The 16,851-nt window shown below is 40.8% G+C and overlaps 2 protein-coding genes across 2 annotated transcripts in view; one reads left to right on the forward strand and one right to left on the reverse strand.

Moving 5' to 3' along the window:
* The window catches only part of acbd6 (acyl-CoA binding domain containing 6), a 30,711-nt gene extending 22,011 nt beyond the window's left edge, over positions 1-8,700 (reverse strand). Inside the window, exons 1-4 of the mRNA XM_023954617.2 lie at positions 8,243-8,700; positions 7,892-7,956; positions 6,335-6,431; positions 2,004-2,080 (exon numbers count right to left, since the gene is read on the reverse strand). Coding sequence (XP_023810385.1) covers positions 2,004-2,080; positions 6,335-6,431; positions 7,892-7,956; positions 8,243-8,515 — 512 coding nt within the window. The 5' untranslated portion in view covers positions 8,516-8,700. The remainder of the gene's footprint in view (positions 1-2,003; positions 2,081-6,334; positions 6,432-7,891; positions 7,957-8,242) is intronic.
* Positions 8,701-10,949: 2,249 nt separating this feature from the next.
* Positions 10,950-16,851, forward strand: part of xpr1a (xenotropic and polytropic retrovirus receptor 1a) — a 72,734-nt gene continuing 66,832 nt past the window's right edge. The window contains exon 1 of the mRNA XM_023954612.2: positions 10,950-11,405. Coding sequence (XP_023810380.1) covers positions 11,337-11,405 — 69 coding nt within the window. The 5' untranslated portion in view covers positions 10,950-11,336. The remainder of the gene's footprint in view (positions 11,406-16,851) is intronic.

Below are 16,851 nucleotides of genomic sequence, written 5' to 3' on the forward strand. Positions count from 1 at the left end.
TGGCCTCCTAAAGCCCTCCCAAATTATGATTTGTGCTTTTAGTTTCTGCTTTTGTTGAAAGAAAAACCTCATAAAGTCAAATCATTTTGTTCTAAATTAGGAATAAATAGGCTCAAAAGAAAGAAAACAGAAAAACCTGAGCATGAAATGGGGCACATAAAGTTGAATCTTTTACTTAGATGCCCCCCATCCCTCACCGCCCCCCTGCCGTCCTCTCATCAGCCCACGGTAAATTATGAATAACTCATTATGCTCGGTTATGTATGAGCATGTTCATTTACATACTTCTGATTACCGCGGCCATGTTTATTCATGAGGCTTCATGCAGGCGAGGCCACACCCACTTCCTTGTCTGATGGCCATTGTGACCCCAAGTGTCCCTGATGTGTTGCTGCCATCCGTCTCCCTTGACAACTAATCAATAGGTCAGATCAGTCTTTTGTCGATGGTGGGACAGGGCTGCTCTGACGGATGCATGACACATTTTATATATATCTGTATATATATATATATATATACACACACACACAGTATATCCATATATACATATAGAGACACAAAATAGGGTCATCTTAGGGCTAAAAGACACACAAATGTAATACATTCCACATTAATTAATGCGTTGCTGGCACACATTACTGCCATGCGGCCCATCATTTCAGGCACAGTGAAGCTTTCCTCCAGACGTAAACACACAGGCTATAAACAAACAAATGATTAATGTATATCCTATAAACGCCATAACATCAGAAGTGCAGCAAGGGATGCTGGGAAGGTCACAGGCTACTCTGTCTCTTGGGCACGAAGGGTTTTTTGTGGGAGTGTGGGCGAAGGTTTCACGCTCACACGTGTGTGTCCGGTGTACGGGCAGATATGTCCTTCATCCATCAGGCTTAGCTGGTCACCGTGGTAAAGAGGACTCATCTAGCTGGTCTGAGCTTCGCTGATCAACAACTTGGCCACACCATCCATCAAACGCACACAAACACCTACACAATCTGTCTACAAATTTCCTGCAGGAGCCCCGTTTAGGTTCTCAAAGCTCCGTGGAAGCATGAGAACCAACAGGAACACGTGTTCCTTAGCATGCAGAGCTCGTAGAGCAGAGACCTGCAGTCCGTGTGCTTCTTTTTTATATTTATATATATATTTCCGAAGGCTGGACAAGAAAACTAAAAACATAATTTACAACCTTTTCAATCCCCCTCTGATCAGCTCAGAACCCAAAGGACATTGCTAATCAATCCTTCCAATGTCAATATGCACACCCCACTGGTGGAAGAGGATCCGGCAGTGAGCAGAGCAATTAACTCTCCTCCTCGTTAACAGGTGCTCGGCTGTTTAGTCTGTCAGTGAGAGAAAGGAAATTAAAATCCAGCAGAGCAGCCAGTGTAACGCTGCAGGCGGGTTAAGCATGACTTTGGTGGAAAACACGTCCAGCCTGTGAGCAGGTGCATGGGGGGGGGGGGGGGGGTTAATGCCTTGCTTCTGGTTGGTTTCCTGCGATGCATCATTGCTGTGGGATCTCTGCGATCGTTCGGGGAGGCCTGCTGTTCTCCACAAGACCCCCCCCCTGAATTTTCATGTAATTAAAAAGGGGAGACTCTGGATCCCAAGACCATGCATACTAATCACATGCAGCCGTTTAGGAGGAAAACCTGCTGGAGTGATTCACACGTCTCATCTCTGCATTAAAATACTGATGGGGGTTTCTAAGCTTCAGTAAGTTCATCAGAGAATTTATTCCATGAAAAGAAATCAGACATTTCCAGGCCTCATTTGCTGTCACAATCTACAGAATATGAAGACGTGACGCAGTAAAGCACTCGCAGGGACGTGTGGAGAGGTGACCAAAGCATGAAACGACGGTGACTGAAGCCTCTGAGGAGAGAAAAACGGATTTGATGCCAACATTTCCTGTGGAACTGATGAGTCTTTTCTCTGCATGACTGATGTCAAAAACTGATTCTGGTGTGAGGTGGTCTTTTTTTTTCCATCAATACCTTATCGTCTCCTCCTGGTACAGGGAGCTGACTGTTGCTCCTCCAAAGCCGGTCCTCCTTTCTGCTCCCCGTCTTTCCTGTGACAACAACACGCCGTTAAGAAGGAACCACCACCACCCTCCAAACACACAATCAGTCAGAGATGAGACTGTCCAAAGCTGAGCTGCCACACAGCAGCCCGGTCCACTGTCGTCCAGCTCATCACGTTTCTACCCACAGCTTTGGGGACGAGGTCGGAGCTATTGTGTCCAAAGAGGACGTCTTCCGTCTGACGCCGCTTCCCTGGATCCCATTTCCTTACTATTGTTACTTTACGCTGCAAAAACACAGAATCTCACCAAATATTTGGTCTAGTTTGTAGTTTAAAAGTCTAATTCCTTCTGATCCACTGAAACCAAACGTACTAGAAACGTATTGTAAGACAGACTTCCTGTTGAGTCATTGGATCCTGAAAACATCTTATTTCATGGAACATCCCTGATGCTAAACATTTATTCTGCTTAGTTTATGGAGGTTTACTCATAACAGAAGCAAAGATACAATTACATGTGATTTTTAGAGGGATTTTTAATTTAAAATGTGATATTTTAGTCTAACTCTAAGATGATTATAGTCTGAAAATAAGATTATAGCACTTGTGGGAAAAGGTGTATAAATATAAATACTTTACCAACCTAAATATGATTGTTTATAGCTAATGTTAAGATTTTATTTTAAATTTAAACGGCAGCTCACCCAGACTTATCTTTTACTTACTTTTACTAGTTTACTGGCAAACTTTTTCCCTTATAACAAGAAAAATAACATTGTATTCTGTATTTGTTTTTTGTTTTTTTTTCCATTCTTTTAATTCTCATTTTTATGGAATTTTGTGCGGCGGGTTTATTTTACGGATTGCTTCCTCTAAACCACATTAAATTAGGAATGAAAAATGCTGTATGAATAACTTTCACTTGATTTGATTTAAAGCAGGCCAAACTACCCCCCCCCAGTGTTTAGGCCAAAGGAAAAAAACCCAACAAAAGAAACACAAAAAGTTAAAACACTTATTATGCTTTAATTTGTGACTCTTTTGATTTTTTTTTAAATTCCATTTTAAATTCAAATCAACAAATGTTTTATAAGCCAGACTTTTCTTCACAAAGCAACCTGGACTGACAAAGAAACCCCCACAAATCAGATTTCAGGAAAAGGGCCGAGTGGGTAAAACATGACAAGAAGCAGAACAAGCATGCATGCACTTTTGGGACAACCTAATTTCCTTCTGAAACTCAGAATATTCGCTGATGCACCGGGCCGGCTCCTCTGCAGCATAATGTAATATAAAGCCAGTGTCTGCTCAACAATTGAGACAGGGACAGAGGTCAGATTGTGTCTTTTGTTCTCTCCCTGCTTCTCTGTCTGTGCACTCCTACTTACAGCATTTAACTGTTCCTGCAGAAGAATAGCTGCTGCCATGCGCCGCTGCTTTGTTCACACTAACACAATCAGGCTGCATTTGCTGCGCTCTCCTCTGGTTTTGTGTAACTGTGAGGCTGAGTCAGCAAGAGCCGCTGCACAGAACGGCTGAAGAAAAAAACCCGACATGCGTTTGACAGTGACACTGTTCAAAGAGAACATAGATGAGAAAAAAAGAGCATGTAATGTAAAGGGACAGGAACAGTGAGAAAGCATAGCAGCAGCTCCAGCAAAAAGGGTCATGAAGAAAAAGGACAAGAAATTCAAAAACAACACATCATGACTTATATTAGAAATGTAAATAAAATCAATCAAGTTTAGCAGGAATTACAGAAGAAACCTCTGGTGTGTCAAAAGACTCATAACCCTTATTGTAACAGTAAAATCTGTCCAACACAAGAGGCCTTCAGCTCTCATCTGTCTGCTCAGCTGATGGACAGGAATAAATAAATAAATAAATAAATAAATAAATAAATAAATAAATAAATAAATAAATAAATAAATAAATAAATAAATAAATAAAACAAAAATAGAACAGTAGAATAAAAAACCGAACTTGGACTATTTTGCATTTCCAGCTGAGAAAAAACATTGAACTGCAGTAGATTGGTTTTATCTGAATTATGCTTAGAACACATAATAAGGTCACAGCTAGTTTAGTTATTAAACAACATAAATATAAAGTCATTTATTTGACAAACACTTGAGAGGATGGATTTTTTCAGAAGGGGGAGCAGAGCTTGAGATGGTGTCACATGGCGTCTCTTCAAACTTCATTTTACAGATAACTGCTTGGGTTATTTCAGAGTTTGTGTTTCTGCACCTCCTAAATGTATGTGCATAGTTCAGTTAAGTGTAGCTTTTGGAAAATCCGACTCAAACAGGCTGAATACACTGATCTGCAAAGCTGGGGACGTGGATTCCTGATAGCATCCGGGATAACTCCATCCATCCCCACCCCCAGCTCCTGGACCCCTGCAGGGGAACACAAACCCCCCTGAGGAAGATCTGAGCGTCACAGAAGGTCTTCCCTTCCTGTGGGAATTCAACTTTATCCAACTTTATTTATAAATGGCTCTCCTCATGCTTCACTCCAAGTGCTTTATAATTAAAAACCAAAACAGACACAGAAATGTCAATAAAAACCCAACCCCCCCCCTTGCCCCCCTCCCCTCCATCAACACATACATCCCTTGACCCCCCACACAATGAATACTTCTTAACTAGTAGAAGACACTTAAGGCTCTGCTGTGAAGAATCAGCCAGCTCAGCCACAGGAACATGGCCACCGGGACAGACGGGGCTCCATTCCACTGCCTGAGGCCGCAATGTTGGACCCCAGCCGCCCCAGAAGGGCGAGAACCACGGCAACAAACACCGACCATGCCGGCAAAGCCCTGGCACAAAGGATCCCCTCAGGAACTGTTCCATGAAAACATGCTGACCTCAGAAAACCACCTGACAGTTTTATGTGTTTGGTTTCAAACACTGCTAGTTTGCACTGATCTGTATCGTAACAGATCCTCTTTTATCGGAAATTTGGTGATCGGAGCTCTGCTGAAAATGCAATTTCCTCCTGGGATAAAATAAAGTCTTCTGACTAGAAAGGTTAAAAATAAAACTTCATTAAACACAATGGATAAGCTGAACAAAACATGACAGGAAAGATGCTTCTTTTAACTCCTACTGTGGTCAAAGTGGTGAAGGAACATGTTTATGTTAAAACCCTATACAATACTTTTATTTCTTTGCAGCTTCACAAAAATAACAATAAAAACAAAAAGATAAAAAGAAGAAGAAGAAATGGTTTATTGTGCTTTTATATGAAAACATTTTGGAAATCCTCATACTGACTGGCATCTATAATTCAATGATTTCCAGAGAAATTCTTATCCCAGATAATCAAGTTTTAAAAATACTAAAAAGTATTTGGAAGTTCTTTAGTCTGCAGGAATCCTGACTAAATGACACTGACACCTACTGGCAGAGATACGACACTACATCCCCCAAACAGAAAAGACAGAATGGTTGTGGTTTTGTCATCAGGGGGGGGGGTATTCCAGAAAGCAGGTTATGCTAGCTCCCACGGTAAGTTTGAGGCTAAGGAAGTTGATAACCTCAGCCTTAGGTTCCTGAAATGGAGGTATGTTTCAGGGTAGGTCAAGTTGCCATAGCAACTCATGCTCTGAACATAACCTGGTCTGGAGCAGGTTTAGTTGAAGGTTAGTTTGTTTACAGAGAGGGGAAGCAGCATGGCGTGTCCATTTGAAGATGATTTAGTGGATGAAGAAGCTCAGATAATACTTTTTCCACCATGAGAGGATGATAAGTTGGATAATTTATATATATTTCTCCAAGCGTTTCCATGGCGACACTGGAAATCTGCGATCTATTGAGAATGTCTTTATGTACCTGCTGTGCACGTGCATTAACCCAGGGTTACCAAGTGGAGCGTAATTACGCCAACTCATATCCGGTCTTTGGGAACCGACATACCCAGAGTAAGCAAGTTCAGGCGGATTTCAGCCAGAGTTCAGGATTAAAGTCAGGCTAGTTTAAACATGCTTCCTGGAATACCCCCCAGGTTTATTTGTTATTGGAGTCTGTTTTCATGAACATTAAATACCAAACTGATGACAGATATGATTTTCCAGCATTTTGCTTTCAAGTAAAGATGGTAACAGTAAGAGAACCGATGAAGATATGGCATAAAATCTGCTGAATGATCAACATACAGAAGTGTCAGAAAATAAGAGAAACCAATAACTTAAACAAGTGAAGACTACAGGATCATTCTGGTCACATCTAAACATCATCTAAAAACACCAATGTTCCATTTATGAGCGCTATCCCCTCACGAGTGCTTCACTTACCTTTGCGATGCCTTCAGGGTCCAGCGCGTTAACACAGGTTATGTATTCTTGCATTGCCTGCTCTGCATCCATGTCTCCAAGCTGCTTCCAGGCTTGCCTGTCAAAACATCACAATTCCCTTTTAAACATTTATTTATTAAAAACAGGACATTATGAAGATAAAGAATAAACACAAAGGTAAAAGTATGCCAGAATTTAGCCATAAGCTACATTCCATCTGAAGTCTCCGTGTTATGGAAGAAAAAAAATGGATTTGAAGAGGAAGAAATGACGCATAAGAATATCCAACACGGATAAAAGACGATAAAACGATAAAAGCATAAAACCACAGTCAATCACTGTCTGTTTAGTGATTAAATGTTCTGAATTCTGGTCAGACGTGACGACACTGAGGATTTTCAAGTCCCAGTTTGGTTTAAGGATGAGAAAATGTGTCCTTTCTCTTGTTCTAACAGATTCCAGACAGAACATTTGGTGAGGAAGACAATCATCTGATCGTCTCCTCTAACATCACCTGAAGCTCCATCTATGTTGGAATTTCAATGGAACAGAAAAATGGTTGTGTGGGAACGTCCGGCTATAGGTTCCAACCTCCTCTCCATGCAGGACCTGTAGCGGTCCGGGGTCAGGAGGTGGGCTGGTCAGATCTCAGCGGACCCAATACAGACCCCTCCCCTCAGCCGGCCTTTCAGGGCTCTTTACGCCAAAACCGCCCACCAGAGAGACAGCTTCTGCCCCCAAGCTGTGGCTCTGATCAACTCTCAGTCACTGTGTGTGAAATCTCAAACAAGAGGACTTGAAACCCGCTTTAATGCCGTGTACATCTACTCCCCCTCTTTTTCATATATTTACACCTATTTATGCGTTGATGTTTTACATAACAGCTTTAGTCACACAAGCCAGACCCCTTGCTATGCACTCATACTTGGTCAATAAAGCTGATTATTACTTACAGACCCACTCCAATGAAAATATTTTTTTTGTGTTTTTAAACATGCTCTTCTTGTGTCACGTTGGAGGACATGTTTGAATAAGATTCTGATTTAAACTGTGTTTCTGAGTTTGTCTTTGGTCAAATTGTTGTGAATCAAAACTGCCATCTGAAAAAGCTTGCGGTTGTTCCTTAGAAACTCCACTCAGCCGGCCGTAAGCTGCCTGCTCCGCATCATCCTGGCGCTGTTTTCCTGGTCTGAGCCAGTGTCCGGGTCAGAACTGGACGGCTGCACAGCTCTGACATTGCTGCCATGTTTGTTGCACCGGCAATGTTAGGTTGGGGGTGTGAGGGGCAGTAAACTAGTGGGAGAGAGTGTAAACAAAGGGATGCTGGGAAATTAAGGCAGGCTTACTCCATAGTCCAATAGTCCCGCCCACAACTCAGAGGTGAATTTCTAATGAACTCCTGCCGCCCTGCAGAGACTATGTCCTAGAAAACGACAGTTTTTGGATTTAGACTAAATTAAATTAAGAAACTACTGGGAAGGCTTCTAAAATAGATCTAAAGATGATTGAGTGGGGCTTTACTGTTGTGCATTACATTATAATCATTAAGTAACTTACCACTTTCTCTGTCCTTCAAAGTCAAAGAAACCCGGCTTAGATGTGTTGCATTTTCCAACTTTGACCTGGGAATATGGAAAAATGACGCCGGTAACATTAATATGAACAGAACTTTCAATAAAAACCAAAATATGAATGAGATTTACTATGAAAACCCGAGTTTAACCAGAGAAGGTTTTGACTTCTCAGCACAATCTATTGACTTGTGTCATTGACCTCCATTCATGCTTTGGCTACATGAGGAGGTTTAACTCCTTCGTTTAAATGTCACGACCTCTTTGAGGCTAGTGGCGGTAGAACTAGAACGTCACCGGGCGACCCGACGCCACCTGTCCCAGTGACGTCACATACCTGCTTGTAGCGGGCGTACAGGTACAGCAGCTGCTCCCTGCTCGCCGTCTGGATCAAGTCTTTAACTCGGTCGGCTGCAAAGTCGAACTCCCGCTCAAGCTCCTCGCCTTCCAACCGCTCCCCCATAGCGCCACAGTCAAGTTTACCCAAACCCAAGTCCGAGTCCGAATCCGAGCCTGCTCCGCCGAAAGGTTCCCCTGTGTCGGGCCGGGCTGGATCAGTACCAGAGCCTGTCGCAGTGTCCGGCGAGGACGACGGCGAACCAGAAGCCATTGTTTTAATGTTCAAAGAACCCGCGAGGGTGAAGCTACCGGCGACGGTTAAAAACGAGAGAGGACGATGGTTCCGGTGACCGTTTTCACATTATTTCACGGTTATTCCGTCATCGTTGAGACTCCGCGACGATGGGATTTGTTTCTACCGTTGGTCCATCTCTGGTCCTGCCAACTAAAAGCGCCGGAGTCGCATAAGGCTGCAGAATAATCGTTCCGGCTTCACTTCTACTCACATTCTCTTCAAATTGTTGAAACTAAAACATTAAAATAAAGTAAATAAATAAAATAAATATATTTTAAAGTTTACTATGGTTTCTTTTGGCGAGACAGAGATCATATTTTTGGATTATGGACGTTAATTTCTATAATATTTTGCAGTAAGCCCTTCAAATGACATCGTCATTAATGAGGTGCTATATTTTTCCTTTTTCTCTGTTTGGTCAACTAGAAAGCTGTAGAACTAACTAAGCCTAATTGTAAAACATTTGTTTAAAACGTATTTTACAAAAAGAAGCAAACAAAAACACACACAAAAATATGTAATAATGCAAGTAATTAAAAACTAAAATGAATCTTAAGGAAAAAATTAGATGCTGCATAAAATACAGATGAAACCAGGTATTAATGACTTGCCTCTTTAGAACAAAGGACCACTAACACTACTGTCCAAAAAAACAAAACAAAAAGTAAATTTAGGCTACTGAACTAAACCCTTTCTCTTTTCATAACCACAACTCCCTTTCAATTTAAGTGGATTCGCGTATTTAGCAAGGAAATTGAATTAACAGACATAACAAACCATGACTTATGAACAGTATTTCTCAAAACAAAATGCATTTACTCTGTGAAAATTCTTTTGATACAATTGATTATTTAATTTCTGAATGCATAAAAAAAAACATTTAAAAATCATATACAAAACTGGTTAAAACCAAAAATGATGTTCCCAGGCTCTATTTCTGATATGTAACATATGAAATCCTTCTACCAAACGAAAATGAAGAACTGTAATTTAATCTTCTACATTTTCTGTTCATAAACAGAGTGCTAAAAAAAAACCAATTTTCTATTTATTTTTGGTATACATGAAATGTAATTAAAGCCTTAATACACGAACAGACATATAAATAAAGGATGCTGATATAGAAAATGATGTGAATTATCCCTTGTGATGTATTAGATGACCCCCCCCCCCCCCCCTTGCATTGAGGTGTTCTCCCTACCATGACAAAGGTGGATAAAGGTGGAAGGATTTCATGTAATCCATGGACACCAGTGAAGATCACAAATCATTGAAGAAAAAAGGTTCAGAGCACTGTCTAGTGGGTCTAGATGACCCCACTCCCAATGTTAACGTGCCTAGGATAGCACAAGGGTTAAAACAGGCCTATTTGGGAATGTATATGCATATTAACATTGTGCAGTTAGAGTAACCCTTAAACATATATAGTTATAATATATAACACTTATTAAAAGACTGCAAATACTGATTTGTGTGTGTGTGTGTTAATTTACTGTATGTTAAGCCATGTGCCATCTTCAATCAATAGAAAAAAATGGGAATAATAATAATAATCATAATAATAATAACCTATTTACACAATTTGTCCAGAGGAGGTCGCTATTGTACCACAAAAATGGAAGTCTTTGGCCTCGGAGGTGTTTTCCTGGACAGCCTATATCTAAATGCAGTTTAGTTGATTTCCTTTTTTTAGGCATATTACAGTAGTTACTCCTATGTTTCATTTCATATTTTAAAGAGCAGCTGTGTAATTTATTTAGTTTGAGAGTAAAAAGTAAATATTTTGCTTACACCAGCACACTTAAAGACTTAAATTATTACATATTTGATTTTAAAATGCCTGATGTTTTTTATGAAGATATTTTCACACATAACCTGTAATAAATAATAGCCGTTTTCAAATCGAACAATCAAAATGCAAACTGAATTGTCATCTAGGATTTTAAAATCAGTTGGGTGAAATCATAACTAAATCAACCAAGAAATGCATAAAAATGGAAGCTCCAACTCAATTTTTAACTTTCAAGTCATTTTAAAGGAGCCATTTGCCAACTAAAATAAGTCTGGCTAATAAAATGTAATCTTTAGGGCTTCCCAAAAAATTATTTACAATATTACGATAATTGAAAATCAATGTCATTTATTGTTTTATTGTTCTGTTTTTTTGTTATTGATAATGGCATTGAAACAAATCCATTTTAAAGCTTATAATGCTTTTAAATGGACCTGTTGTTATTATTAAAAAAACAAAGTATCATTCTATTTAAAATAAGTAGTTGTGATGGAAACATTAACATTAAACAGTTCAGTTCTGCAAAGTTTCATTTATTTTGGTAATATTGTTGCAGAAATAAACAACGGGCTCTTCAGACGCAAACGGTGAGGAAGAAGACGCTGTTTGTGTATCAACAGTTACCAGGAGGTCCCGGCAGCGCGTGCTGCCAGCGCGCGCTCTGCTGACGCAACCACGTCAGTGGAGTTGACTGCATGGCGGAGCGCAATGTCCCCAGAACTGCCCAGGGAGGCACCGAGCAAAGTCACGGGGCGACTTCCACCGTCCGCGGCCCGACCACCTGTTAGAGAGCAGCCACTGCCCCTCCAGCCCCGGCCGTGAGCGCGTGGTGTGCGGGACGGGAGCGGCTCGGAGCGCACTGAGCCTGAGGTGAAGCGGAGCGTCCGCTGACGCGCCGCAGGTTGAGCAGCAAGTTGCCTGACGGAACAAAAGTCGCGTCGACGCGGAAAAAGGACAGGCGCGCGCGGATTACGCAGAGCTTTTCGGGAAACTTTTCGCAGTAAAATGAAATTCGCGGAGCATCTGGCGTCCCACATCACTCCGGAGTGGAGGAAGCAGTACCTCCAGTATGAGGTAAAGTGACATTATCTGCATTAGGCTGGGAAATGAATGTCCGCAGTGCGCGGACGCACACATGGAGATGCCTTCATGCCTTCAGGGAAACTGGAGGAGCGGGTTCTGTAGGGATGATGATCAAGAACTCTTTCCAGATGAGATTTAAACATCGATGTTCAGTTAAAGTGCAGCTTTCTCAAGAGGGCAATAAGCGACAGTAAAGATAAAGGATGCCCCTTTGTTAATGCACTTCACTGCATGGAAGCTAAAGGGGCATTCAGACTTTATTTAGCTTTTTCCCAAGTTCAAAATTTATTAGAGCTAAAAACACATCTCATAAATAATTTTAAGGTTAAAATAAGGGATGAAAAAGCTGTAATTGGAAAATGTGAGTGAAAATAATTAGTTTTGTTCAAACACGAGAGATAATCTTTATATTTTATATATTATTTTATAGGAAAGATAAAGTGTCTTTGGCTTTATTTTTTGCTCACCTGAAGTTTTTTGTTTTAATATTTAAATATAGGTTGTGTTTATCGTCTAGAACCATGATTTCAACAAACAGCCTCCATTTTTTCCATTTAAAACCTTGTTTATTTATTTATGCAAAAATAATCGAAAGAGTGATAATCCTGACATTTTGTATTATTAGCAGTATTTTTGTAATATTGGATTGATGCATTTTTTTGATTTCAGTTCTTTTCTTTGTTTTTTTTTGTTTGGAAACATGAACCAGTAACAACCACCTCATATGTTTTAATGTCAGGATTGTGTTTTTCTATTAGATATGGTGGAATTTTCTCTTTTTTTTTGGCAGTGAGACCTTTTACATGGTGAGACCTCACGTCTTGGTGCCGTTATGCTGAGAGCTTCATTGCAGACGATGCTCAGTTCCATTTTGCTCAATGAATTATAGACAAAGACCCTGTTTTTCTTCACCCTGAGCAACCTGTACCCCCACCCAGCACAAACCCACCCCACTGGTTTTATTTTTGGATCGTGTCCTGGATTTTATTAATAAGTTGTGAAGTCGCTGCAACTCTTTATTTGTACACCAATGGCATGTTGTCGTTTCTGTGCTTTTATCATCTGAAGACAACATCAGAACAAGACGAATGCATGTGAGGTGCTCTTGAACATCATTCAAGTCTGCAGTGGGTTTTCTTTGGACACTATGGCGTGAACAATGAGGCTGTGCGGCGTCCTCATAACCACAGTCAGATCTCAGGGACACATGCGTGGCTATACCAGCCATTTTACACCTCCAGTCTTCTCTATAGCATCCGCTGACCTGAGATGGATGGCCATTGATTTTCCTTCATCTTTGTTTAGTTGTGCTTTTTTAGATTTTGACATTCAATTTGATCTTTTATGGCATTTTTGACATGATTAACAATAAAGAAAAAATCTGTGCTTGTTAGTTTGTATTTACTTGATCATTTCTGCTCCGTTCTGATGTCAGAATCCACAAACTGTTTTCATATATGTCACCGACAGCTTCTGAATTATGCAGAGAAAGCGAGATGTTCTGCTGTTCATCCTGTTTGCTTCGCTCTTAAATCGGAATCATATAGAGAGGATGCAGAGCAGCGATGTTGGTGTGTTGGAGCCTTTGACCTCCGTCAGAAATGCATCTCAGACAGAGAAAAGTTCTGATCTTATCCAAAAATTGAATTTTCCTCTAAAAAAATGTGGACTAGATCTAAAAATAAAGCAGTACCATGACCCTGTATAGATTAACTGATCAGAAATCTAGAATAAACGTATTGAAGACAAAAAAATTGCTTGAGTGCAGCCTGGAAACAGGAGTTGTTCTTCAGCTAAATGATGGTATTGCAGCAGCGTCTTCAAATGACGGATCAGATGCGATGTGAAGGGCTGTTCTGTCCAGTTGGATCATTAACCTTCTGCCCAGTTTTCGCTCTCATCCATATTGAGTGGGAACCTGTGCCACCTGTTCAGATCAGTCAGACGGCTCCTTTGCAGATGTGAGGCATGCTGGGAGGAGGCTGTTCCAGCAAACACAGGCCCCACTGAGGGAAGCGCTTCATCTGACTGTGGAGGGATGACCAGACAATGAGCGGTGGAGTAATTAGTGTTTCATCCAGTGGGACTGCAGCGATAAGCCTGTATGATCGCCTGCTATTTGGTATGGAGGACTGTGTCCTGCTTTCTCCAGACGGTTGTCCCAGAAGACAGAGGATGTAGGCTGATGTCAGGAAGGATGGAAGCCAAACACAGAAGCAGAAGAACCGCACAGAATTTGCTGCTGGATGACTGAAAGACATTTTCACAAACAGTGTAGATTGTTGTAAACTTGGGATAACAACAAATACATCTAGATTTGGAAAATTTATATTTTCTTCTTTTTTGTTCAGATGATAGAAGTTTACTTCTTCGTACCGTTCTTGTTAGTTTACAGACTTCCTGCTCCTCTTCCCATGTCATGACCACACCAGGTTAGAGCTGTTGTTTAAGGTACTCAACCCCCAGCTATATTTAAGTCTGTAGTGTAAGTTGTTTAATCCTCTGTTGATCACATGTTTTGAGTCTTCTTGGGTTCTAATATTTTAAGTTTTTGTTTCAATTCAGCCATTTTATGAAAAATCTCTCAAAGTCCGACTCCGATCATTTTTAAAATCTATTTTCAAAATGTTCCTAGTGGTCTTTTAACTACAATTATGCTTTATTTAGCCACAATGGTAACAAATAAAAATAAAAACTGTGTTGTTTTCTAGGACATAGCTTCTGCAGAGTGACAGGGGTTCATTGGAAATTCATCTCTGAGTTGTGGGCGGGGCTGTTGGTGCAGAGCAACCCCACCCCTTCCCCTCCAAGTTGCTGTCTGTTTACAGCCCCTCACACCCCCAACAGCATTACTAGTTCAACAAAAACGGCAGCAATATCACATCTATCCATCCGTCCAGTTCTGATCCAGATTCTAGCTCAGACCAGGATCTATTGGTCTGCAGGTGGATGATCAGAAAGGGGCGGAGCTGGAAGCTTTTTCAAACGTCATTTTTTTTTCATCGCCTGATTCACAACAATTTGACTAATAAAATACAAGATAATGACAATAAGATACAATTTAGGCTTAATTTTCTTTAGAAATATCCTCCATCATCATCCCACACGAACATGTTAAAAACACCCAAAACACCAGTTTCCTTTGAGTGGGTCTTTAAGAAAACATTCAGGGATAAAACAAAATAAAAACTGTTCAAAACAGCAATAAACGTATTCAAAACATTTTAAAAATAGATTTCTGTTTTAATGCAGCTTCTCTGCCTGTATTTTGGTTCCTCGTAACACAGATGAAAGAATCTGTAAATGACAGCTCTGGCTTCAGCAGCAGGTGTAAACTCAGCAGCAACAAGCAGGTCTTTGTTTTCTGTCCTGTGTTAGATCACATCCACATCCAGCCCACTCGTCCTTAGCACCATGCATGTGTTCATAAACACTTGGCTCTCATTTCCTGTAATGCTTCATCACAGCAGCCCATCAGGTTGTGGTTGGGACCCTGAAGGACTCGTCCCGTCATCTTGATTATAGTTGTTCAGCTTTGATGGAGCATTTATGACCTCGCTTTAAGGTGAAATATCAACAATGTCATATATATATATGTTAGATATATCTTAGATGACCCCCCCCCCCCCCCCCCCCCCCCCTTCCATTGAGGTGTTCTCCCTACCATGACAAAGGTGGATAAAGGTGGAAAGATTTCATGTAATCCATGGACACCAGTGAAGATCACAAATCATTGAAGAAACACTGTCTAGTGGGTCTAGATGACCCAACTCCCAATGGTAAAGTGCCTAGGATAGAACAAGGGATATATATATATATATATATATATATAATCATATCACTTTATTTATCCTACGATGGGGTAGTTCACTTATCTGCGGCAGCAAGAAGGACATTCAGAAATGAATATTGAAATTAAATAAGTAAATTATTAAAATAAAATAATAAACCATTTTCCCCCAGGTGATTGTTATTCCTGTTGAATGTTTCAGGAGAGAATAAGGACTGGAGTTGAAGTTCAGGTGTCTGTGTGGGGGATGAACGACCCCCACTCATCTGGATGAAGCTCGTCTGCTGGACTTTATATATGTAGCCGTAGGGTTAGATAAGTTAATTCTTCTCTAAGAGTTCTGGTAAATCGCCTGTCCGTCCTGGGGGAGGATCCCTCCTTCATGTGGGCACCCCTGAGGTTTCTCCATTTTTTTCCGGAATCTGTTTTTCCTCACAGAGAAGGGGGGTCTGAGGGCAGGGATGTCCAGTTTAGTTTAGTCAGTTTGTTAGTTCAGTTTAGTATTTTCCTATTGAACTCTTTGTATTCATGATCCTTTTGATTTAATGTTATGCTTTTTCAATTACCGATACGAAGCGCATCAAGACGACTGTTGTTGTGAATTTGGACTACACAAATAAAATTGAATTGAAAAACTGAAATACATTCATTTATTTTTATAGCTGTTGTGGACAAGAGGAACCAATTCAAAGCGTGCATTGAGTGTGTGGACAGAAAGCAAACGTACAGGTGTCATTTTACTGGACATGATTGCGTGATGCAGTTTGAAAGTGTTTACATGAATTTAGTAATGACTCATCTGTAATTAGGTTATTTGTCTGAAATATCTACACTTCTGAGTCCAGCTATAGGCTGCAGGAGGAGCATTATGTAAAGCATACATGGGCATGGCAACTGCTAAGAACATCCTCTCTATACCTCCCCCCTGCCTCATCTTCCTCACCTCCTCGTTCCTCCCCCACTGGGAGGACATCTGGTCCCCTACCAGACCTGCCCTGCACCCTTCCTCCCATTCTCTCCTCCCCCTTTCACATAGGGATCCAGAACTGCAGATTAAAGTGAAATATTGGCTCTTTGTTTGAAAAATGGAGTCTTTCACGTCCACTTGAAGAAAATTTGATCTGACAAAAAAGCACTGGAATATGTTTGTTGGTTTTTGCTTATTGGATTGGGGCATTTTCAGAAATGTAGGTTCAGAAAATATAAGTAAATTCTAAGTAGCTTAATCCCAGTTAGATTTTTTAGGTACGTTTGTTTTTGCAGTTTTACAGGTTTAACAAATGATTACTGTGGAGCCTAAATGAACTAAATTCCCAGAGGAGCATCTCTCTTGTCAAAGCCATCGCCATGGAAATGGCTCTATCTTGATTAGATGCCCCACCCCCTTCTTTAAATCAAACGTCCTATTTCCCACCTATCAGTGGGCCACGGCTGGCAGTTATTACCCGGTCATTAGATGGCTCAAACACGCGTAGTCCCCTGTGATTTCTGCCAGGAAAGGACAGAAACACTGCAGCATGAAGAGCAGAGGAGGCTTGGCTGATAGAGCCAACGTCATCTGCACAGGAGCCAGTATCAAGTATCAACACGCTGCCACTAATGCTCTGCGTTCCTGAGTGGTCTGCACCAACACACAGATCCACTCAG

Source organism: Oryzias latipes, chromosome 4 (genome assembly GCF_053564925.1).
Source record: "Oryzias latipes strain Hd-rR chromosome 4, Olatipes_Hd-rR_3.1".
Classification (NCBI taxonomy): Eukaryota; Metazoa; Chordata; class Actinopteri; order Beloniformes; family Adrianichthyidae; genus Oryzias; species Oryzias latipes.